The 23,206-nt window shown below is 49.6% G+C and overlaps 2 protein-coding genes across 2 annotated transcripts in view; one reads left to right on the top strand and one right to left on the bottom strand.

Moving 5' to 3' along the window:
• The first annotated feature begins 1,427 nt into the window (after positions 1 to 1,427).
• SAV1 (salvador family WW domain containing protein 1) lies at positions 1,428 to 13,611 on the top strand. Its single transcript, XM_017825502.1, has 5 exons — positions 1,428 to 1,569; positions 3,466 to 3,912; positions 10,745 to 11,015; positions 11,887 to 12,030; positions 12,983 to 13,611. The coding sequence occupies exons 1-5, from the start codon at positions 1,476 to 1,478 to the stop codon at positions 13,179 to 13,181; spliced, it is 1,155 nt and encodes a 384-aa protein (XP_017680991.1). The 5' UTR covers positions 1,428 to 1,475; the 3' UTR covers positions 13,182 to 13,611.
• An 886-nt stretch (positions 13,612 to 14,497) lies between these two features.
• ATL1 (atlastin GTPase 1) overlaps positions 14,498 to 23,206 on the bottom strand; it is a 30,097-nt gene continuing 21,388 nt past the window's right edge. The window contains 6 exon segments of the mRNA XM_017825440.1: positions 14,498 to 15,241; positions 17,869 to 17,883; positions 19,528 to 19,959; positions 21,238 to 21,309; positions 22,020 to 22,076; positions 22,670 to 22,799. Of these exon segments, the coding sequence (XP_017680929.1) occupies positions 15,134 to 15,241; positions 17,869 to 17,883; positions 19,528 to 19,959; positions 21,238 to 21,309; positions 22,020 to 22,076; positions 22,670 to 22,799 (814 nt within the window). The 3' untranslated portion in view covers positions 14,498 to 15,133.

Genomic DNA, 23,206 nt, shown 5'->3' with positions numbered 1-23,206 from the left:
TCGAGTCTGAACTGCCCCAGCTCCCTCAGCCTGTCCTCACATGAGGTGCTCCAGTACCCTCATCATCTCCACAGTCCTCCTTCACTGGACTTACTTCAGGAGCTCCATATCTCTTGTCCTGAGGAGCCCAGAACCGGGCACCTTTTAACCTTCTAAATCTTCCTCTTTTGATGACCAGTGTGAGGACAAGAGGAAACGGCATTAAACTGAGACAGGGGAGGTTCACAGAATCCCAGGATGGGTCAGGTTGGAAGGCACCACAGCGGATCATCTGGTCCCAGCTCCATGCTCAAGCAGGGTCATCCCAGAGCACAGGATTGCGTCCAGATGGCTCTGGAATATCCCCAGTGAGGAGATTCCACACCCTCTCTGGGCAATCTGTTCAGTGCTCAGTCACTGCACAGGAAAGTTCTTCCTCGTGTCCAGGTGGAAATTCCTGGGCATCGCTTTCTGCCCTGTGCCTCTTGTCCTAGAGAAGGACAAGATAAGTCAGTGCGTGTGCCCAGGTGACCGAGAAGGCAAATGGCACCTGGTCTGTATCAGGAATAGTGTGGCCAGCAGGACCAGGGAAGTGACTGATCCCCTTTTCTGGGCACTGGTGAGGCCACACCTCGAGTGCTGTGTCCAGTTTTGTGTCCCTCAATTAAAGAAGGACATTGAGGGACTGGAGGGTGTCCAGGGACAGGAATGGATCTGGGAAGGGGCTGGAGCAGCAGGAGGGGCTGAGGGAGCTGGGGGGGCTCAGCCTGGAGAAAAGGAGGCTCAGGGGGGACCTTCTGGCTCTGCAACCCCCTGACAGGAGGGGGGAGCCGGGGGGGGGGTCAGGCTCTGCTCCCAGGGAACAAGGGACAGGAGAGGGAATGGCCTCAAGTTCCACCAAAGGAGGTTCAGGTGGGACATCAGGAGGAATTTCTTTACAGAAAGAATGATTGGACATTGAAAGGGGCTGCCCAGGGAGGTGGTGGAGTCCCCATCCCTGGAGGTGCCCCAGGAAGGACTGGACGCGGCACTCAGTGCTCCGGGCTGGAGGACAAGGTGGGCATCGGGCACAGGTTTGGACTCGATGATCTGTTTTTCAAGCTCGGTGGTTCTGCGGCTCAGTGATTCTGTCACTCCGTGACTTTGAGATTACGGGACTCTCCGGGGTTCGGGCATTCCGGGTTTCCCCGGCACCCCGGGACTGCCCGTCCCCGTGAGGGCCGGGGCCGCGCCCTCCCGGCCGCGCGGGGGCGCTGTGGCGGCGCCCCCTCCCCTGCGCTGCCCGCGGCCGGCCCGGAGGGCGGCGGCCGCCGCCTTCCCACAAGGCCCCGCGCGCCCGCCGCGTCCCCTCAGCGACCCCCGGCCCGGCCCCGCTCCCCATCCCCGGCCCGATCGCGGCCCCGTCCCGATCCCCGGGGGCGGCCGGACCCCCCCCGCCCTGCGGAGCGGGGAGCGGCGCCGGGCATGCGGGCGGTGGCGGCGCGCCGGGAGGTGGGATGCTGTCGCGGAAGAAGACGCGGACGGAGCTCTCCAAGCCGGGCGAGGTGCAGGGGAAGTACGTGAAGAAGGAGACGAGCCCGCTCCTGAGGAGTGAGTGTCGGGGGGGACGCCGCGGGGACACCAGCCCGGGGTCCGGGGGGACGAGCCCGAGGCCTTTGTGTGCGGCCGGAGCGGGGCCTGGAGCGGCGCGGCCTCGGGGGGCGCCCGTGGAGGATGGGGGGTCATCCCTGTGTGTGTTTGTGTGTGGGGGTATTTCTCTCTTTCTCTCCGTATATGTGTGTGTTTAATTCCTTTGTGAGCCCTGGGAGGTGACGGAGGGAAGATAAAGGGAGCCCCACTTTGAAAGAGAGCGCTACGCGCGTCGGGTGCTCATCGTACCCCAGCTTGGAGGGGTTTGTGATTTCCTCAGTTCTCAGCTCCTCGGTTTCGGCAGGTCGGGGCTCACGGAGTCTCCACACTTCGTTTTTGCGTAAATTAAGAGATCACAGGGCCAGGTTGGATGGTCTTGGAGCACTCTGGGCTGGTGGAAGGTGTCCCTGCCCGTGGCAGGGGATGGAACACGATGGGTGGCCTTTAATGTCCCTTCCAACCCAAACCAGTCTGTGATTCCGTGATTCCGTGACCTCTCTCTTTCCAGAATGGAGTGGTTGTTTTCCCGATGTGCTTTGGGAATGAGATAACTGTCCTGGCAGGCAGTTGCATAAAATCCCCGCGGAAGCAAACGCTCCAGGTCCTATCCGTGACTCAGCCCGGTGAGGTCACCTGGAATGCAGGAGCTTCCCGTGGCTCACCTGGCTCTGATGCCACAGCCCCGTTTTCCTGAGACTGGACAGAACACTGGCAAACACCCACTGAAAAGACACTAAGTTTTCTTTTTTTTTTTTTTTGTTGGTCTTTGATGGCAACCCGAGACTGAAATGTGTTTATTTACTCTGTAATTGCGGGATTAGGTTGGAGTTCCCAGCTAGCAAAAACTGATTTGCTGGCAGGAGCAGGCACTCAGCTTTTCTGGGAGTGTTTGCTGCACGAACAACTGGTTCCTCAGTCAACAGGCAAAATAATTTAGTAGTTTGGTTGCATTGGCTTAGTCCTTAAACACAAAAACCCAACTGATTTTCGTTCTGTTAAGCTGTGGGTGTGTCTGAGGTGTTCATAAATTTACTCATTTATGCTCTTACATGCCGTGGAGTGATCACGATAAATTTACTGCTGACGCCTTCTGGGGTGCACCAGATTTTTACCCTAAGATTTACATTTTACCTGTAAGAGCTTATTAATAAAAAGTAATTAATAATAGGCACAACCTCGTTCTGAATGAAAGCTGTCATTCGTGTCGACTTAGCTGGAGGGAACTACTTAATTTATACCACACTGAAAGTAAAAGCAGGGAGAGGAGGAACGTTTCGCTTACTGGAGGGAGGCAGTGAAACTGTAAAGGAGAGAAAGTGAAATATCTCCATGATAATTTGAGGATTTAGCATGTGCAGAGTGACAGCATTTTTCTGGCTGAGCCCGGTGATTTTGGGATGGGTGGACATGGTGTGGATTCTGTTCCTGTTTCCACCCTGGATTCCTGTGAGCCTGTGGGCGTTAACATCTTGTTATTCCCAGTTTGTAAGCACAGTGTCCCCAATGAAGTAGTAGCCAGGATATTGGGATTTTCTTGACCCTTCTAACAGATGCAAACCCTGACTGATGCAGCCACAGCACAGAGTGGGTGGGTTGGGGTTTTTTGTTTGTGTGCTTTTTGATGGGTTTGGGCTTGGTTTGAACTGGCAAAACTGCACCATCCTGGCACCAGTTTGTTGCTGGTGGAGGGTGTGCTGGTTCCTGTTGCACCAGGACACCCTGCAGCATTCCCAGTCTGTCTGCATGTGCATTAAATGGGTTTTACACAGGAATTCCCTCAGTTCTAGGGCGGTGGTCGGAGGCTTTTACGTGGAAGTGCGGGCAGAGTTCTGACTTCTCTTCCCTGCTCTTTACCAGACCTGATGCCTTCCTTTATCCGCCACGGTCCGACCATTCCAAGACGAACTGACATCTGCCCTCCCGACTCCACGCCCTCTGCCTACGCCCCTGGAGGAGATGGAATTGTTTCCAGGAACCAGAGCTTCCTCCGAACCCCAGTGCAGAGGCCGCCCCACGAGATAATGAGGCGGGAGAGCAACAGACTGTCTGCACCCTCCTATCTGGCCAGGAGTCTGGCTGATGTCCCAAGGGAATACGGCTCTTCCTCCCAGTCCTTCCTGACAGAAGCCAGTCCCGGGCTGGAAAACGGAGACCCCGGAGCCCGGTGTTATTATTATGATCACTTTTACGAGGCCCAGAGGAGGCGGCAGGTGAGCGACCGAGCCCACGAGGACTACAGGTATTACGAGCACAACAGCGAGCTTTTCCAGAGGATGTCCCAGAATCATGGGAGGCACACCTCAGGTAAGGGCTTTTAGGGGTTTTGCTGAGAGTTTGGGTGCACCTGGATGATGTTTTTAGGAGCTGGGCTGTGTAGGACGGAGCTGCTTTTCCGTGATGTTTCTGTGTGGTTAGAGTTGAGAATTTGATCACGTGTATCCAGAAAGGGAAGATACTCTTTACAGGCTCTTTATTTATTAAATAAATGGGATAAGTTTAAGCAGATTTTGGTTTTCTTAATGCCAAGTATACATGCAACTCCTCTACACAAAGTTGCATCAGTCCCTGGCTAAGAAGGTATTTTGTTCTTATTATTTATTAGGGGGCATCCAGTTTCATGACAGAGAGAATAACCAACAGCTCTAGATTATAACATTGCAGCATCGTTGTTGTTGTTATTATCATTCTATTTTAACTCTCATTGTCTTGTTATTTAATGTCATTGTTTTAATTTGACCTCAATAATTAAAATAATTGCTTATGAATAGTCTAAGGGAGGAATGATTGCTTTGTGTAATTTGCAAATTGGCATCTGGTCCTGGTCCTTGACTCCTTCCTTTTAGCTTTTAATGTTGTTTGTAAATATACCTGTTTTCCCCCTCAGTTTTTCACTTGTCTTTGTTTTCTAAAGAACAGCTTAAGAAAGAAGAAGCCATTAAATACTACTTTTCTGAAATATTTGATTCTGTATTTGATGCTCCAAGGAGGAGTTTGACAGAAACATTTCAAACCTGTAAATAACGTGCCTTCAACGTTAAATACATTGTCACTTGTAATCTGCAAACAAAATAGCAATTAGTCTCTAATAAAATAAATCTCCTGTCTAGAAAAATAAACCTGCCAGGAAGAACATCCAGCATTCAATGCTGCTGAGCTCCTGTGTGGAATTAGAACCTGTCAGGGACCTGTGTTTCCTTTACCACAGGAACATTTCCATGAGAAGTGATAGAAGGGGGATGTGGGAGCTGTCAGGCAGGAAATTCTGAAATGCTGAGCTTTTAAGTCTTGCTGCTTTAATCCTCCTTTATTTTGCTAAATGCATCTGATTTACCTCCATCTCTGCTGCTTGTTGCTCATCCAACAGTCATGAAACCCTCACCTGGTGCAGGTAACGAGCATCTGGGAGAGTTGTGCTGGGATAATTTGGGGAAGAGAGGCAGGAGGGGAGGATTTCACAAACCAATCCATCAGTTTGAGTTCAAAATTACTACACTTGCTGTGTCTGCTGAGGAGACTTCAAAAATTAAAGCTCTGGCCCGAAGGTGGAGGTTAATCTATCAGATCTTCAAAAGAAGCTAAAAGCAGGGCTTCACAGCCATATTTTTCTCAATTGTAGCAATTTCTTCTTTCTAAATAAACTTTTTCCCCCCTGCTGTTTGTTTACCTGTGTCCCCTTAGCCCTGGAAGTCATGAAGGAGCTGCTGCTGTTTGTTTGGTCTCTGTCATTCAACCTCATATTTAACATTCAATAGTTTGAACAAATTCTACACAGATTTTGTAAGGGGGGGGAGGATTTAATCTCGTGCATTTGCAGGGAGTGACAAGGGTGAGCCTTTTGTCTGCCAGAGTGTTTCCCTTTCCTCTGTTTTGTTTTTTTACTTTTAAATTTATCTCAGCATGGAACACGAACTCCGAAATTCCTCTCTCAGCTTCACCACAGTAAGAATGTCACTTGTGTCCTTCATTTTTTACGTCTTTTCAATTATTGCTGTTACTTTTTCTCAGCCAAAGAATTATGTGGCCCAATATAAGAAAACCTTAGATTTTCTTGCTTTCATCTCACTGCGAAGCTTCCTTTTTTTTTTTGAACCATCATTCAAACCTTGAGTGTTTCCCTTGAGCTGCTACAGTAATTTTTCTTTCATTTCTTGTTCCTTTTTTTCCCCCACAGTTCCAGAATCCCGAGGCAGGCCTTTTGCTTTCATTGTCTTTGTCTAAATTCCTTTTTTTCTTCTGCATCTGCCTTGCTGCTTCTAAATGTTCGACCTGATCGATATTATTCATTGAGATAATCGTTGGCAAAATTGCCTCATACCTGCAGTTTCCAGTTAAAAAAATCTCTTTATTGGGTGGAGTCTGTAAATGCTGCTTTCTCCCCTTTCCCTCCTCTCTCACCCTCCCTCCAGAGGTCAGTTCTGGTGCGTTTTGGGTGGATTCCCAAGGAAACGTTGCCTGATGAACACAAGGAGTTGTTGCTGTTGGTGAATGTTTCATTTAGTGGTGGTTCCACCGGGTGGTTTTTTGGGAAGTGAGAATTTCAGCTTTCACTCAGAATAAAGATTCTCCTCCTTATAATTTGGAGAGAAGTTGCAAACATGTTCTCAGTGAGCTCTTCAGGGTGTTCAGCAAAGCAAGCCCCGTGGTTTTTCAGCAGTTTGTTGACAGCATTACATGTTCTTTCACAAGCATTTCCCCTTGAAGTCGTGTTTTCTCTGTCATTATTCAATTCTCCCACGTTCTCCTTTTCTTATTTTCATTAAATTTACTTTTAATTACCAATCCAGTGTTGCTGATTTCTCTGAACAGAGTTCTCAGTTGAGATACCTCCTGGTTTTATATGTTTACCTACCTCTGTGGCATTTCTTGAACTTTTTTATTTCTTTATTATTTTTTTTATTTTTTTTTTTTAGTGTCCTTTTCAAACTTATTTCTAAGAGCCTTTACCTGTCTTTCCTGGCCATGTCTTTCCTCTCTTCTAGGTTAAAGTTTTGGGGAGGTCTGTGGTTGAAGTTATACCTACAGTGTAGCTTGGAAGTAACTTGTAACCAAGACCTCAGAGTTATTTGTCCCTGTGTGAGCGGTAAGAACATTCTTCTGTGTCTATGAAAAAATTGCTGAGATTGAAATCACAGTGTGGAGGGACTTTTGGATTGGAATTAGTTCACTGGGATGGCAGAGGAGAGAAACAATTAAGGAGGTGAAAGTAGGTTCGTCTTGTAAACCTCGTAAAAAATTGCAGAGCGGTGTCCGTGTTTCATAAAAGAGCAAAATAAATACAGATTGTTACATGAAACCTGTCTAGGGCTAAAACAGCCACACTTTTTAGGTGTTTACACCTCTCTCATTTTCAAACAAGTGGCAGTTCCTGCCCTTTTCTTCCTTTGTGCTGATTTTTGCAGTAATTTTGCAGCATAATTCTTGCAGCTTTCACAGTCCTTCCCGTCATTTCCTGCTTGTGAAGTTGTGCTTGTTTGGAACGCCCCATTCCCTCCGACAAAAGAGGTGCCTGTGCTCAGGAAGTTCCTTTGGATGCTTTGGAATGGGTTAGGAGGGCCTGGGACCTGCAGGCCTGTCCAGACAGAAGTGATTGGAGCTGCTCTTTGCTGTTTTGTTGTTCCTTGTTCCCCGAAAATCAAACAGTTGGTTCGTCTTCTCTTCCTGTTCTTCATCCCGGTTTGATGAGGGGAAGGGAGAGGATTTTGGCATCCTGGGAAAAGGCTCTCGAGACAATTGGGCTGGTTAAAGACACACACTGGTTTGTGAGATTTGCCCTTCAGCACTTTGGAATGTGGTTGGAGGCAGCTGTGGGGAGTTCCTGGGCTCTGGAACTTCCCTGCCAACATCAGCACAGTTCCTACGAAAGGGAGACTTTCTCCTCGGAGGTTTTTCCTCTTTTTCCATTATACTGGTGCTGGGATTTTCCTCCTGTCCTGTCTGCCCAACAGACTGAAGAACTGCCCTTTGCTGACCTGGAAATCTTTCCTCCAAAGGACTTGGACTTCTTTCCAGGCAGGGAATGAACGCCCTTCACAGGGCTGGGAAAGCTCTGACACATCAATTCCAGTTTCCTTTGTTCCATCCTGAGGGAACAAACCCAACACAGCCTCCTTGGCTGAAGAAAACACTCCAGATTTTTCACATTCGTGACTTTTATTACCTTAAGATACATTTTTGAGAGAAGGAGCTCTTTACAGTGCACTGGAACGTGGTGCTCAAAGTTCAGGGTGGTAATTCAAGACCTTAAAATTGAAGATTCTGTGTTTTAGAAATGGGAGGAAAAAGCAAAGCCTCAAATAATTTCAGCATTGATGTTCCTTAAAAGCAACAGCAACCCCATTATATACCACATAATACCCCATTATATACCACATACACCCCATTATATATTATGTTATATCATTATACCCAGAATTACCAAATGAGGCTAGAAAAGCCCTGAAGAGACATCCTGAAAAGGATTCACAACTGCATAAATTTCAGATTAATTGTTGACCATCCCTGAGATTTGACAGTGCCACTCAGGGGAGTTTGTGAAGACCAGTGCTCATCCTCTCAAAGCAGAGGAAAGGAGACATTTGGAAAAAGCAGATAATTCAAGCAACTCTGTTCCTCAGGAAAGCAGGAATAATGAGAATTTCTGTCTTGCTTAGGTTCAGGGCTCAGACCTTACCTGGAATTTAAACTCAGAAGAGGGTCATTCCTGGCAATGTGCCATGGAAAAGGCAGTGTCAGCAGTCCGTGGGTTTAGGCTGGAGCTTGGAACTTTCTTCTTTGGTTTATATTTTGGGAGAGATCACATAGGAATTTACTCTCGGTGTTGTTCAGTCTTATTATTGATACTTACAGGTGTATGTATCTAAAAAAAGTCAATTTTCCTCTTCTCTTCTCGTTCAGAAACACAGCAGGGGCTTTTTCTCTTACCTGTGTATCCACTCTCCCTCAAAGGAGCATCTGCTGAGGTTTATCAGGAAAACCAATATATAATTTCTTTTGATCTCTCTAATGAAACTCCGTTTATAGGAGAAAAAAAAAAAGTCTAAATTGTACCAGTTGTTGATTTTAATGCCACAGTGGGTTGGTGGCTTTAAGGCACTATGAATATCAACATCATGAAACTTCCAACGCAGAGAATATCCCAACATGAGTTTCAATTTCAAGGGGAAAAACAATAATTACACCCTGAAGTATTGGCAGCCATCAGTTTATAAATCTGGCCTTCGATTCCATGTTCATGGAGCACTGTTGATATGTAAGTTTTACTTTGTTGGTGTGGCTCTGCTTCTTCATAGCTGAAATCAAAATGGCAGATATGTATTTGTGGCCTGGTATTATTTTTGTTCTCTGCAATCTCAGAAATTAAACAAACAAACAAACAAACAAAAAGCTGCTGTTGGGAGAATCCAGGAGAACTTCTGGTGCTGAGGGTGGATGGTGCAGCTTTTAATGCAATCTTCCAAGTGGTGGGAAGCATCAGCCTTTACCCCGAGGAATAAATATAAATATCTGTGTATTTGCTGAATTTAAGGAGGAGGAACTGTAAAAAACATGTGCTGGTTTGAACAGCAGACGGAAAATAGGGGTGGGGTTTTTATCCCCAGTCTGTGTGTTCAGATCTCCTGGCAGTGTTGATTTAATTGGTCACTGTTAAAGAGTGACTATTCTATAATAATATAAACATGTAAATATAAATAGTCACGAGAGTACAGGAAATTACAACCAGTTAATTGGAGAAAATCCAGGGTTGTTTTTTTTGATCCAAAGTATTTTCAAGAAGCTGAAATGTTTGTATTTTGTCGGTGGAATGAAAACCAAACAAGTGACATCACTGTGAGGGGCTGGAATATCCTCCCTGCCCCAGGACTTCCAGAGATCAGGAAGCCTCCAGGATGTTTCTTTTCTCTGGAAGTAGAGGTCCAGGTTGCTTAAATCCCAATTAAAGGTGGACACAGCTTCCCCTTATAGGCTGACAAATAGGTAAGTACTGAAACAAGAGGGAATCCTGTAAGGCCAGACAGTTCAGAACATGAAAAAGCTGGAAAAAGATTTGTGGATGAGCTTGAACTTTTGAGGAACAGTGTGAGAGGTCTTTAAATTTATTTCCTATTTCTCCAGTTGCTCTGGAGCCTTCCTGTAACTTCACTGTTGATGAATGCCATGTTTTATTGGGAAATAACCCACCCAGTTTTCAGTCTGTCATTTTGGGCGAGAGAGACTCTGCCTTTCCCTCCCCTTCCCTCAAAAAACAATCACACAAAAATGCTATTCCTGAAAAACAGGAGGAAAGGGGTGTATTCCCGTCAGTAAATGTGGGATGTGTGATGGAGGCACTCTCTGACTCCCAAAAAAAAGTGGGAAAGGTGGCTCCCAAATCCCTTCTGCTGGCTGTGGGAAACGGTGGCACTGATGATACTGGGATTGACTAGATGCATTTGGCCGTGGGATGAGAAGACAATTGGGAATTTCTTTGGAGCCAGAGGCTGTTTAACTGCAGAACTGGAGGAACCGAGGGGGTTCCCTGAAAAGGATTTAAAAAATGGAGTTGAATTTGGGCTGACACATCCAGGAGGTTGTAGATTCCCAGGAATGGAAAGAGACCTGCAAAATTCCTGATGATGTCACTGTGGTTTTGTGGTTGGGGTTTTTTTGGGGTGGGGTGTTTTTCTGTTTTGTGTTCTTTAATTGCCATTATGTCTTTAATTTCAACCAGCTTCCTAATTACCCCTAGGAAAGGGCAGGAAAGGAACTGTGTTTCTGTAGTGCATCTCTCACCATCCAGCATGTTAATTTTTAAGATTTTGAAGTGCCAGTGAGCAGTCTCTTAAATTCAGTGGTAGATAATAACCCCAAGTGTGTTGTGTTTCCAGGGAAGAGGTGGGAATTTAATCACCTACTGATTCCTGTCAGCCCTTCACCTCCCTCCTCTCTCGTTTTCCCTGATCCTGTTGCTGTTCTTCACTGGCTCACCTAAAAAACATTTTTGGGGTTCGGTGATTTTCCTGGATAGTTGTAATTTCTGGCTGTAACTAGAAAAAGAGGGGTTTTCATGGATAAATGGTGGAGCTGTAACAGTGTGTTGACAGAAATGATCATTCCTGGGAAGCTTTAACTAAACCCTGATCCTCCCGTTTTTTTTCAGGCATCGGGAGAGTTGCTGCTACATCTCTAGGAAACTTAACAAATCATAGTTCTGAAGATTTACCTCTTCCTCCTGGCTGGTCAGTGGACTGGACTATCAGAGGAAGGAAATACTACATAGATCACAACACCAACACCACTCACTGGAGCCACCCTTTGGAGCGGGAGGGGCTCCCGCCGGGCTGGGAGCGCGTGGAGTCCGCGGAATTCGGGGTCTACTACGTGGATCACATCAACAAAAGAGCTCAGTACAAACACCCCTGTGCTCCCAGGTGAGGCAGACAACCTCCTCCTCTGTGCCTGTGCTTCCCTTAATCCAGTTAAAGCGGAACCGGGTTTGTCTGAACGTGCCAAAACCTTATTTTTAGAACCCAGATCTTGAGGAGGAGGTGTAATTGTCGGCGTTTTGTCTCGTGCTTCTGTCACAAGTTTAGAAACAGGATATTGCTCCTCAGTCACTCCAACAAAGCAGCTCTTCAGCTGTCAGTAAAACAGCAAAGCTGCTGGGAGCAGAATTGAACTGTTTAGACTGGAAAGAAACTCGATCTGATGCTCACAGAGACGGCTGAAGATCTGAAACGTGAATTAAGTCTTGTCTAGAATGAAAATTGGTGTTTTAGCTACTTGTATTTTCCAGGTAAAATAAAGCTAATATAAACCAAATCCAACAGTGAATTCCTGCCACTCAGTCTATTTTCCTGGTACCCAGGAAGAGAAGGTTTTTTAACATGTGGCACAAAAGATAGATATATGATATATATTGTATATGAATGTATGAGAAATATAGGAGGATGTCTTTATATGGAATAACTCATCAGCTGCTGCCTGACTGCATTTGTTCTGACACATTAAACGGTGGATTATTTGACTGACTCAATACTTCTTTAATGTTTTAGAACCAGATCCAATGCTTTTTCTGTGCTCTGGTGAGTGGGTGTGAGGGGAATTTCACCCTGTGATTGAAACAGCAACGGCGAGCTGCTCGGTGCAGACCTGCCGAGGCAACACGCCCCCGGTGTGGTTGCACCACCAGCCTTTGCACACACCAATCTGTGCATAAATGTCACAGTAAATCCGGAGGTCAATGCTGTCGGTGTGTCAGGTACCCTGGGAGCTCACGGCTTTCCCTGTGTCCTCTCCCAGCGTTCCCCGTTACGACCAGCCGCCCCCCGTGTCCTACCAGCCGCAGCCGGCGGAGCGCAGCCAACCCCTGCTGGTCCCTGCCAACCCCTACCACACTGCTGAGATCCCAGACTGGCTCCAGGTCTACGCCAGGGCTCCTGTCAAGTGAGATTTTGCCTTTTTTTTTTTTCCTTCTGCAGCTCACACTTAGAAACTAAAGAATTTCTATGTAAAGTACAACTCGTGCTTATGTCTGATTTTGTTGCTCACAGCACATGAGGGAGTTGTACCGAATGTTTCTCACATTTGCTTTGTTTCGGGCCTTACTTGAGATCATCACAGCACTTCTTGCAGCTCAGAGGGTGGAGGGTGGGATTTGCTTTCAGTTTATCTTTGTGAGAGCGGCACCACGTGCTTAGAAAATATGTGAAACATCTTCAGGGTGTAACTTCCTCCTGCCTGTCTTGCTCCTTTTTAAGAAACACTACTTTTCTTTCACCTTTAAGAGTTTTAAATCATGGAATCATGGAATAACAGAATGGTTTGGGTTGGAAGGGACATTAAAGATCACCCAGTGCCACCCCCTGCCATGGGCTGGGACACCTTCCACCAGCCCAGGTTGTTCCAAGCCCCGTCCAACCTGGCCTTGGACACTTCCAGGGATCCAGGGGCAGCCACAGCTTCTCTGGGCAAACCTGTGCCAGGGCCTCCCCACCCTCCCAGCCAGGAATTCCTTTCCAATATCCCATCTCACCCTGCCCTCTGGCAGTGGGAAGCCATTCCCTGTGTCCTGTCCCTCCATGCCTTGTCCCCAGTCCCTCTCCAGCTCTCCTGGAGCCCCTTTAGGCCCTGCAAGGGGCTCTCAGCTCTCCCTGGATCCTTCTCTTCTCCAGGTGAACACCCCCAGCTCTCTCACCCTCTATATTTTTCTCAGTTGTTTTATTCTGATCAGTTCACGGGCTCTCCAGTATTTCTGGTGTCTTGGTGTGATCTGAGGGATCGTGCCGGGATTCTCCCGACTCAGTTTCCAACCTGGCTCCGATTTTGCCGTCAGCCCCCAAAAAACCCCCAAACCCGCGGATTTGCCACGTCTAAACCCTTTTTCCTTCCCTCCCAGGTATGACCACATCCTGAAGTGGGAGCTGTTCCAGCTGGCGGACCTGGACACGTACCAGGGGATGCTGAAGCTGCTGTTCATGAAGGAGCTGGAGCGGATCGTGAAGCTGTACGAGGCGTTCCGGCAGGCGCTGCTCACCGAGCTGGAGCACCGCCAGCAGCGCCAGCAGTGGTACGCCCAGCACGGCAAGAACTATTGACCCCTCCCCACGGACTCCCTCTGAGGACACTCAACAGCTTTAAAAAAAAAAAAAAAGAGGGGTTGTTCGGTTGGTGGTTTTTTTGTTTTTTTTTTTTTCCCCACCCCACACTCAAAACCCTGAAAAAAAAAAAAAAAAAAAAAGTGCTTTTGTTGAAAAGGCAGCTTATTTTTGTTGACGTTGCACCTTTGTTATTATCCTCTTGAGTATTTTTCTACATGTATTATGTGTTGTTTATAAAAATGGAGATTGTTTGGTAATCCTTTTTTTTTTTTTTTTCTTCTTCCTTCCCCTTCTCTCCATGCAAAGGAGTAGTTTGTTATCCTGAAAACCAGCGTGGAGTTTGATCAGAGCCCTGCTCCCACTCTCTTTCCTCCCAGTCAGCTGCAGTATTAAAAGCTGACTTATATATTTTTTAAGGGCAATAGATGCAACTGTGTGTGAAACGTTCCGGCTTCCAAACCTTGTCCAAATCCAAATGACTAGTTCAGGGTGTGTTTCCCTCAGGATTTGGGATCCCTCTCCTGAGAGAGCTCTGCTCTTTGTTTACAGCTTTAATGTACAGAACACCAACCCTGTTCCTGTTCAGGAGCACCAGGAGCTGATTTCTCCCATCAGATCCGAGCCTGAGTTGCCTTATTTTTTACTTCACATTTTACTACTTGTTTTCACTCAGAGGGGGAACACTTGGGACCTTCCTAAAGACCGAGATCTCGAAGCAGAGTTTTTTAAATCCTGGCTAAACTGCATTTCACAAAAATCTGACCCACTCTGGTGGGAAGGCAATGGCATTGTCACTGTGCCACCCCACGGGGAAAATCAGGGATGTAACAGCAATTACTGTTCTTTTTTAACGAGCTTTTGTCTTGTATTAAAGCTCCTCACTTGGGGAAAATTTTTAATTGTCCACTTACCCTCTCCAGTATTTCCATCTGGTTCATGAATTGTCCTGAAATGTTATTTATGGATTCTTTTCAGTGCAATAAACACTGCAGACAAAAAAAGTACATTTCTTGTAAATCCTATTCATTCAATAAAAATCATTTTGTTCGATGAACGAAGGGTCGTGGGACTGGTTTTTGGGCCTTTTGGAACATCAGGTAAACTGTTCTTACAAGCAGTAAAAGCCACGTGGGTTTGGGATGCTCCAATTGCAGTGGTGGCACCGTGTTCTGGGCCTGTCAGTGGGTAAATTACCCACAAAACACCAACTGTGAGAGCCAAAAATGAAACCAGAAATGTCAAAAACCCCAGAGGAGGAGGGGTCGAGAACTTTTTTTTTTTGCTAGTAAATAACTTTTCCCTGTCGAACCAACTTCTTAGGAACCAAAAGCAAACTTTAATAGTCCTGACAATAAAAGAATAGAACTGTACCACACGTCCTATGCACTATCATGGATAAATATGTACAGAAATACAGTGAAACTTCCTCCAACACAGCTACAAAGTGACACTTTGTGCAGACAAACAGAAACAGCCCCGTTCCCCACACATCGTTAACATTCCAACAGCAGAAGTGCCCTTACAGTGTCTGATAAAGCAAGTTAATACACCTTTAATTATGTTTATGTCATTAACTAGTTAATTGAAGGGAAAAAAAAAAAGTGGTTACATGTTATAACTCGTTCAAGTACCTGAAATAAATTGGCTTTTGGATAAGCTTCGGCCTCTTTTAGTTGCAGTATCACGTAAATGACTTGTTTCCCTCAGTGGGAACTAATTAAGAAGGGGGAAATAAGGCTTTGAAGATGAGCTGGGAGTCGCTGGCTGGGACAGCCCAAAGCGCTCGGCTGCGGCTGTGCCGGACGGACGGACGGACACCGCCGTGCCAGCACCGGCGCTCCCCGCTCCCGGCGGCATCTGGGGTGGACAACGAGGGTGAGGGCTTGGATCCGAGGAGGAGATGGCGGCACCACCACCTCCGTCATGCATCGGCGGGAACGTGCTGGGATTCACACCTTCTTCCTGTCGGGACCGTCGGGCTCGGCGCGCGGGGCGGGGAAGGCGTGGTGGTACAGGTGCCTGTGGGTCGCGGCCGCGCTGTACAGTTTGTACAAGGCCTGGGGAGAGACACACAGCTCGCTTACAACCCCATTCCCAACCCCGTTCCCAATCCCATTCCCAACCCCGCGCTCGTTCCGCAGCGGCACATCCCGGCCCACCGCAGCCCGTGTTTGTTCCGTGCGCCGACGCGATCGTGACAAGTGTCCGACACACAGAGATCCCCAGCTCGCGGAGTGAGGGCCCGAGGGAATGGCTGGAGCTGTGCCAGGGCAGGGCGAGGGTGGATCTCAGGGAAAGGTTCTTCCCCCAGAGGGTGGTTGGCACTGAACACGCTCCCCAGGGCAGTGGGCACGGCCCCAAGGCTGCCAGAGCTCCAGGAGTCTTTAGACAATGCTCTCAGGGACAAGGTGGGATTGCTGGGGTGTCTGTGCAGGGCCAGGAGTGGGACTGGGTTATCCCTTCCAACTCAGGGAATTCTGTGATTCTACAGTTCCAATTTTTCAAACATCTCACCCCTTCTGAGCTGTATTCAATCAATAATTTGGATGACGAGGAAGAGACACCCAGGGGTTGTTTTTCCCTACGAGTTAAATTCCTGCGGCCTCAGCACTTGCTTTCCCCACCAGGCAGATCCGTAACTGCATCACACCCAGGGCCCTGGGCGGTGACAGGTCATTGTCCTGATCGTTTTTCTGCTGATGTTGCCAATTTTTTCCTTCTGATTTTACCATTTTCCACTAGTCCTGGAGTGACTCCAGGGTCAGGACACTCAGGAGTGGCTGCGGTGCTGAACCAGAGCGGCCACAGGTTGGTGAAAGGCAAGTAATTCCCCCATCCAACATCCCCCTTCATCCCTCACCTTTATCCCAGAACAAAAGGCACAGGTCTGGCTGCAGAGGACTTGTCATGGCTCTGACATTCCCATTTTAAATGAAATTGTCACTGGGAGACTTTAAAAAAAAACAAAAAAACAACCCAAATCCCACCAGCTCCTGCTGGGAACTGTTGGTGAGCCAGGATTAGCTCTGGAAGGGGTGGGAAGAGGCACCTGACAGGCAGGAACCCTCACACTGACAGGGTGTTCCTCATGTGCTCGGGGTGTGGATGAAGGAGGCTGAAGCTGCAGCAAGGAGGAAAAAGGTGGGGGATGAGAAAAGTCCAGGGATGTCCAAGGTGATGCTGAACCCATCCCAAAAGGGAACAGAAGTGGTGTTTTGGGATTGTCTGGGAACAGAGAGGACTGGTGGAGGAGTTCACCTCCAAACCATAAGTGACCTTGCAGCATTTTGGGCTATTTTTGGGGTGTTTTTTGATGCCAAACCAGTGTCTCAGCGCTGATTTTTGCTTGGCAGGGTTTGTCCAAGAGCTCATCCACAACAAAGCCCCTGTTCTGCCTCTTGCTGGTTTGGTATCAGTGAGGCACCAAACAGCTGCCCTGGCTGGGAGGGGATGAATGGGCTGATTTTTAACTGCTGTGTTTTCTTTTTGAGGGATTCCACATGTAACTCAGTGGCTCCAAAGTGTGCTGGCACTGACAGATGGAGCTGGCAGGCTTTGGTGACAGCTCAAAAGATGGAGCTGTCCTGTCACAGCCTCACTGGGGAGCCACTTGGCTGCAATCCTGGATTAAGGTACGTGAGCAGTAAATGCAGATTAGTGGGAAATCTGTCTTGGGTTAATCAGGTGCTGACAAGGCTCTGCCTGAACAAGGTTCCAGTTGCCCTCGGCCCTGGCCTGGCAAAGAGCTGGGCACTGGGATCCTGCACTGCTGGGCAAGGGGAGCTGGAATGAGCCCAGCCCAGGAAGGGCTGCTGTGGCTGTGTCCATAAATCATGGAATCACAGAATGGTTTGTGTTGGAAGGGATCTTAAAGCTCATCCAGTGCCACCCCCTGCCATGGGCAGGGACACCTTCCACTGGACCAGGTTGCCTCAAGCCCCGTCCAACCTGGCCTTGGACACTTCCAGGGATCCAGGGGCAGCCACAGCTTCTCTGGGAAACCTGTGCCAGGGCCTCCCCACCCTCACAGCCAACAATTCCTTCCCAATATCCCATCTCTCCCTGCCCTCTGGCAGTGGGAAGCCATTCCCTGTGTCCTGTTCCTCCATCCCTTGTCTCAAGTCCCTCTCCAGCTCTCCTGGAGCCCCTTTAGGCCCTGGAAGGGGCTCTCAGGTCTCCCTGGAGCCTTCTCTTCTCCAGGTGAACCCCCCCAGCTCTCCCAGGTCTCCAAAGCAGAAGGTCTCCAGCCCTTGGAGCAGCTCCACGGCCTCCTCTGGACTTGCTCCAGCAGCTCCACATCCCTGTTGGTGCCCCAGAGCTGGGGTCTCACCTGAGGGGAGCAGAGGCACCTGCACAGTTGGTGCTCCAAAACAAACTGGGTTTGGGTTTGACCTCTCAGCACAACTGGAAAATCCCCAAACAGAACTGATGGGAGATGAAAATCCCCATCACATCATCACACTCCCTGCCCACATCTCTCCCCCACTTGGCTCCCAGCACTTCCCACAGCAACACCCTTCCCCAGTCATTGGTATCAAAGGGAACAACCAGAGCTGCTGCCCAGAGCCCCCACAGTCCCAGTCCTCCACAAGCCCAAACGTGCAGCCGGGTCCAAGAGGCTTTTCCCGGGATCCCAGGGCCCAGCTGGCCCGAGGGAACATGCGGAGAACAAAGAGCCACTTACCTCATTCGTGCTTCCCTGGGAGAGGCATTGGGAAGGGGGAGACAGAAAGAGAGAGAAACATCTCTGTGTATCACACGTGTCCATGGGAGCACACGGAGCTCATCCCTGCTGTGTCCCCAGGGAGGCTCATCCCAAACAGGCAGGACCCCTCACCGCTCAGTCCATCCCTCCTGTATCCAGTCCCACTTCCATGGATGGAGCCATGAGTGCTTGGAATCCCCCTGGGGCAGCCCTGTGGCTCGTGGTGGGCAGAGTCTCACTGCCCAGCCCGGCACCACCCGCCTGCACAGCTCCTGCTCCAGAGAACTTTCCCTCTGGTTGGAATGCCATGGAGGCCAGCAGGAGCCATGGAGCAGCTCCAGGCACTTTAACCTCTTTATTTTCCACCAGCTGGGCATTTTGTAAGTGGGCAGCAACTTCCTGCTGTGTCCTGTTCTTGCTGAACTCCCACTGCTGCCTGCACTGGGATGGGCAAATGCTGGGCTTGACTATTCCAGCAAATCCCAAAGGCAGCTGGGAAGTGTCCCTGAGCAAAGAGCCACTGGAGGGGGGGTTACTGGGGGTGCTGAGGCTGCTGGCAACAGGGAAGCCAGGATGAATCCACCTGGGACACAGGTGATGTGCTGCCACTACCCAGCTCTGGAATGAAGGAACTGATCATTAAATGCTTCCATTATTTTCTCCCCAAGCTGCAGTTCCAGCAGCACAGGGAAGCAGGGAAATGTGCTTGCTTTCCATGGAAACCTCGCTGGTGGATGAAAAGGAGGGAAGGAGCAGGTAAAGGTCTGGAGAATGGCCCTTCCTGCCAGGAATCAAACCCTTGGTGGTTTCTGAGGGATGAGCTCACCCGGCTCTGCCATGGAAGAGCAGGAGGCCACTGCAGCCTTCCAGCTCTCTGGGAACATGGATTGCACCCCTGGATGGGCAGAGGGGGTCAGTGGAACATGCAGGGTCTGGGCTTTCCCCAGCTCTGCAGTGGGAAGGGCTGTAACAGGAAAGAAAGGCCTGGTGCCAAAACAGGCGGAGGTAAAACCTGGCCTTGACCTCCAGCAGACCCAGGAGAGCCAAAATCCCTGCCCTGAACCAGGGGAGGGAGGTGGATCTTCCTTTTTAACACAGACACGCACAGGACAAGCACACACACCGGCTCTGAGGATCCCAGTGGGATCCATGGCAGAGCTGCCCCATTCCCACAAGGTCTGAGGCTCCACCAACTCACATTTGGTGATGGGTAAGACAAGTAGGGGGAAAAAAAAAGAGCCAAAACAAAAGAGCTTGCTTTGAGTTTTCTCATGCCCAGCCCGGATCTACACAGCTTGTTTTCCAGAGGCTCAGGGATGCAGCTCCAGCCCTGCTGTTCACCCTGCTCTAACACAGGGCTGTGACATCCCTAAGACACCTCACTTTGCAGCAAACTCCACAAACTGCACTGAAAGCAATTCCTCCGTCCCTCCTTTCCCCACTGGAAGGTCTAAGGAGTGGGTTAACACTTAAAACAGGGCACAGATCACAGCACGAGCAGCTGGATCTGCCGGCTCTAACAGCCCTAAAATCCCAAACCATCTCAACGGGGAGGCAAATCCCCTCCAGAGCTCAGCGGGGTGGGTGGGGTGGGGGGGTTTGTTTTTCTGTTCAAACCAAAAGCTCTTTTTATCCTACCTGGTCCCACAAGGCTGCGGCCACTTGGTCTATTACTGCTCCCAGTTCTCTGTACTCCCCAGAGTATCTGATATAAGCCCAGGTACAGAGTGTGATAAGTGTCAAGCCCATGATCATGTTGCACAGACTGGCAATGATGTCCAGGCCCACGAAGCTGGTGACGCCGGCGATGACGTAGGTGATGAAGATGACGACGAAGAGCGTGGCCGGGGTGCGGGCGGCGTGGAAGATGTTCTTGCTGTCGTTGTGCTTGATGTACTGGATGTAGAGCTCGTCGATCTCCCCCTCCAGCTGCTGCAGGTACCTCCGGCTGAACTCCTCCCCTCCCATCTTCTTCACGCCCCGGAACAGCCGCACCGCCTCCTCCCGCAGCTCCGCGTGTTTGCTCTGCAGGTCGCTGGGCGCCAGGAAGGGCTTGTCCCCCCCGCACACCTGCGTTGGGAAAGGCACTGGGGTGGCACCTGGAACGTCACCCCCCGGGAACGGCAGCACCCCACAGACCTGCAAAACGCCGGGATTGGGGCTCTACAGGACCACTGGATCCTGCAGGAATTGCTCCACGACTGGGCTGCCCACCCGGTTAAACAGACGGCTGCTGCCCCATCCCACAGCTCCCTGCTCAATTCCCTCGTAGCTTCCCGACACTGACCCTGAATCCCAGCATCTTCCAGAGCTGGAAAGCCCTATTTGGAAGCATTTTCCTTGTGCATCAGAGTATGGATATATTAGTTTTAAGGTGCAGTTTGGCCATGCAGCTCCAACCGGCAGCGATTTCCAGTGTTCTGTGATATAATCCTGGGATACTATGGATGAACAGAGTGAGGGCCTGGAAGTGGCTGAGACAGCCAGGGGTCTGAGCTCCACCTTCAAACATCACACCCAGCCCCTCACCAGAGCTGAGGGTTGGGCTGACAGAGCAGGACACTGGTGAAAAGCCAGTTTATAATGACTTTATCCCCTAATTAGCACCAGCCATGGCACAGGTGACCACCCCACTCCATTACATTTTTGGGGAACGCTGGGAAGAGAATGGAAGCTCAGCAGGGGCCACGTGGTCTGCAGAGAGCTGCCATGGGATGAAGCAGTGACCATGTGTCACTCACCCTCCCCTGTCCTGCCATGATATCAGGCTTTGCTCTCCTCCAGCCTGGGAGAAAGAGCCTTTTTCCACCAGGAATATAGTACAGACCCTCCTTGAAACCCTGACACCTGGCCAAATCCATGAAGGACATTTTCTACTAGGAAACCAAGCAGGGAGGTTTCCCTACAAGGGTAGAGTTGAGCCTGTTCAGCCTGGAGAAGAGAAGACTCCAGGGAGACCTGAGAGCCCCTTCCAGGGCCTAAAGGGGCTCCAGGAGAGCTGGAGAGGGACTGGGGACAAGGCACGGAGGGACAGGACAACCAGGAATGGCTTCCCACTGCCAGAGGGCAAGGTTAGATGGGATATTGGGAAAAAATTCTTCCCTATGAGGGTGGGGAGGCCCTGGCACAGGTTGCCCAGAGAAGCTGTGGCTGCCCCATCCCTGGAAGTGTATCCCAGGCCAGGCTGGAAGGGGTTTGAAGCAACCTAGTCTAGTGGGAGGTGTCCCTGTCCATGGCAGGGGTATTGGACCAAGATGAGCTTTAAGGCCCCTTCCATCCCAAACCATTCCAGGATCCCATGCAGGAGTGACAGGAGCACTGTGAACAGACATGCTCAACACCACCCACCTCTTCCATCTTCTTGCTGTAGGTGTCTTTGGCAGTGGCAACTGCTGCTAAATTGTTGGCTTCTGCTGTGGCCTGTAAGAAGGGCAAAAGGGGCACAAAATTAAGGTGCAGAAGGACAGGGTTAAGCAGTGCAACAGCAGGAAGTAGCTCTCTGGATACTCATGGTCCACATGTGTTCACAGCCAGGACACACGTGTGGACACCCGGAATTCAGGAGCTCCCTTGCTTAGCCAAGCGTGCTCTCCCAGCCTCCAACCAATCCCAAATAAGATCATCCCCTATTTACGCATCCAAAAGCCTGTATAAAGAGAGGATTCCCTCCCTCCAAGCCAGAGCAACGAAATCTTTGGCTTTGGCTGTGGGAAACAGCAAGGAAAGAGATAAAAGGCTCAGCTGTATATAAACAGCCACAGCTGCACCCTCTGGAATGCCGGAATGCCGGCTGGCTCCGGGAGTGGAGCAGCAGCCCAGGAGCCACTGCCTACATGCAGAGCCCTGTCACCTCCCTGTGTGGCCCCATGGATCCCCTATTCACCTGTGGGGGATCATTCCAGCTGAGCTGTGCAGCCAGCAATTCCCCACAGCCCATCCAAGGGGCAATTCCTAAGCCACGTCAGGCCCCTCGACTGCCAAATGCTTCCCAAAACGCTGCTCCTTGGGTTGTTACATTAAGGCTTTTGGAATGCAGTCACAGAAGACCCAATGTGATGCACTAGCTGGACAACTCTGGGAATTAATGGCAATTCCAGTGCGTGGATTCCCACCAGCTCCCACTCACATACCTGCAGCATCGACTTGGGGTGTGGCAACTCTTCCCCTTGGTAGATCTTTATGTATGCCTGGAAAACAGGAAATCACATGGAATGCAGCACACATGAGCAACACCAACCACCCCCACCCAGCTCCAGACACAGCTCTGACAGGATCTAAAGGAGGAGGATGTTACTGGCACGAGGTGGCTTTGGTCAGAAAATGTGATGTAACGGGGCTCAGGGTGGACCCAGGGTGGCCTGGATCAGTCACTCCAGGCTCCAGTCACCCTCCCATTGGATTTGCACCTACCTCTGTCCTTCCCTGAGGGAGAAGGAGCCAGAGGCAGGTAGCCCTGGAGAGCAGGTGGTGAGAATTACTCACCGATGCCTCGCGTGGAAATGTCCCAGTAGTCATGACAACAAAAATAAGCTCTTTCCAAAGGCAACAGGAATACAGCCCTCAGCTCACCCCCCTCTAGTCCTCAATTCTCCAGGGGAGGAAAACAGCTCCTCCCAGTTTTTGGGCTCACTGTGAGGTCAGGTACAGGCCCATGAGGTGTTTGCCCTCTGCTGCAGTGAGTCAGGACTATCAGGGCAGCCCTGCCTGCTCCTGTTTTCCCCTTTAATTAGAGCAAAAGGCTACAGGTGAATAAACCCATGTTCTCTTAATAGGCCAATACCTTAAAATACTCCACAAGGCCTCGACAGGTGATATGGTTTCCATTGATCTCCTTAACATCCAGGCTCTCGGGACTAAGAAGCCAAGGAATCAAAATCTTCAAGTTCTTGATGAATTCGTCGTCTATTTCTGGAAAAAAAACCAACAAAAAATGGCATCAGAGAATCACAGAATGGTTTGGGTTGGAAGGGGCCTTAAAGACAATCTCATTCCAATCCCCTGCCATGGGCAGGGACACCTTCCACTAGAAGGTTCTTCCCCCTGAGGGTGGTTGGGCACTGGAACAGCTCCCCAGGGAATGGTTACATCCCCAAGCCTGACAGAGCTCGAGGAGCATTTGGAAAAAGCTCTCAGGCACTGGTGGGATTGCTGGTGCTGCCATTTAAATTAAAGTATATGGGACTGAAGACAGAAAAACCAGTGCAACAGCCAGACATTTGGAAGATAAGGAGAGCAGGGAAGATCTCCCACATTCCCTCCACCAGAGCACAAAAAGCTGAGCACAGCTCTGAGGGGACAAGGAAACTGTGTCAAGAAG

Source organism: Lepidothrix coronata, unplaced genomic scaffold, assembly GCF_001604755.1.
Source record: "Lepidothrix coronata isolate B3197 unplaced genomic scaffold, Lepidothrix_coronata-1.0 Scaffold119, whole genome shotgun sequence".
In the NCBI taxonomy this organism is placed as follows: Eukaryota; Metazoa; Chordata; class Aves; order Passeriformes; family Pipridae; genus Lepidothrix; species Lepidothrix coronata.
Note: the sequence above shows the minus strand (reverse complement) of the source record. Positions and strands in the feature narration are given on the sequence as shown.

Excerpts from the sequence above, each read along its gene's own strand:
- SAV1 (XM_017825502.1), top strand. The coding sequence starts at position 1,476 with ATGCTGTCGCGGAAGAAGACGCGGACGGAGCTCTCCAAGCCGGGCGAG. Across the intron at positions 3,913-10,744 it reads TCATGGGAGGCACACCTCAG|GCATCGGGAGAGTTGCTGCT; the intron begins GTAAGGGCTTTT and ends GTTTTTTTTCAG. Across the intron at positions 11,016-11,886 it reads AAACACCCCTGTGCTCCCAG|CGTTCCCCGTTACGACCAGC; the intron begins GTGAGGCAGACA and ends GTCCTCTCCCAG.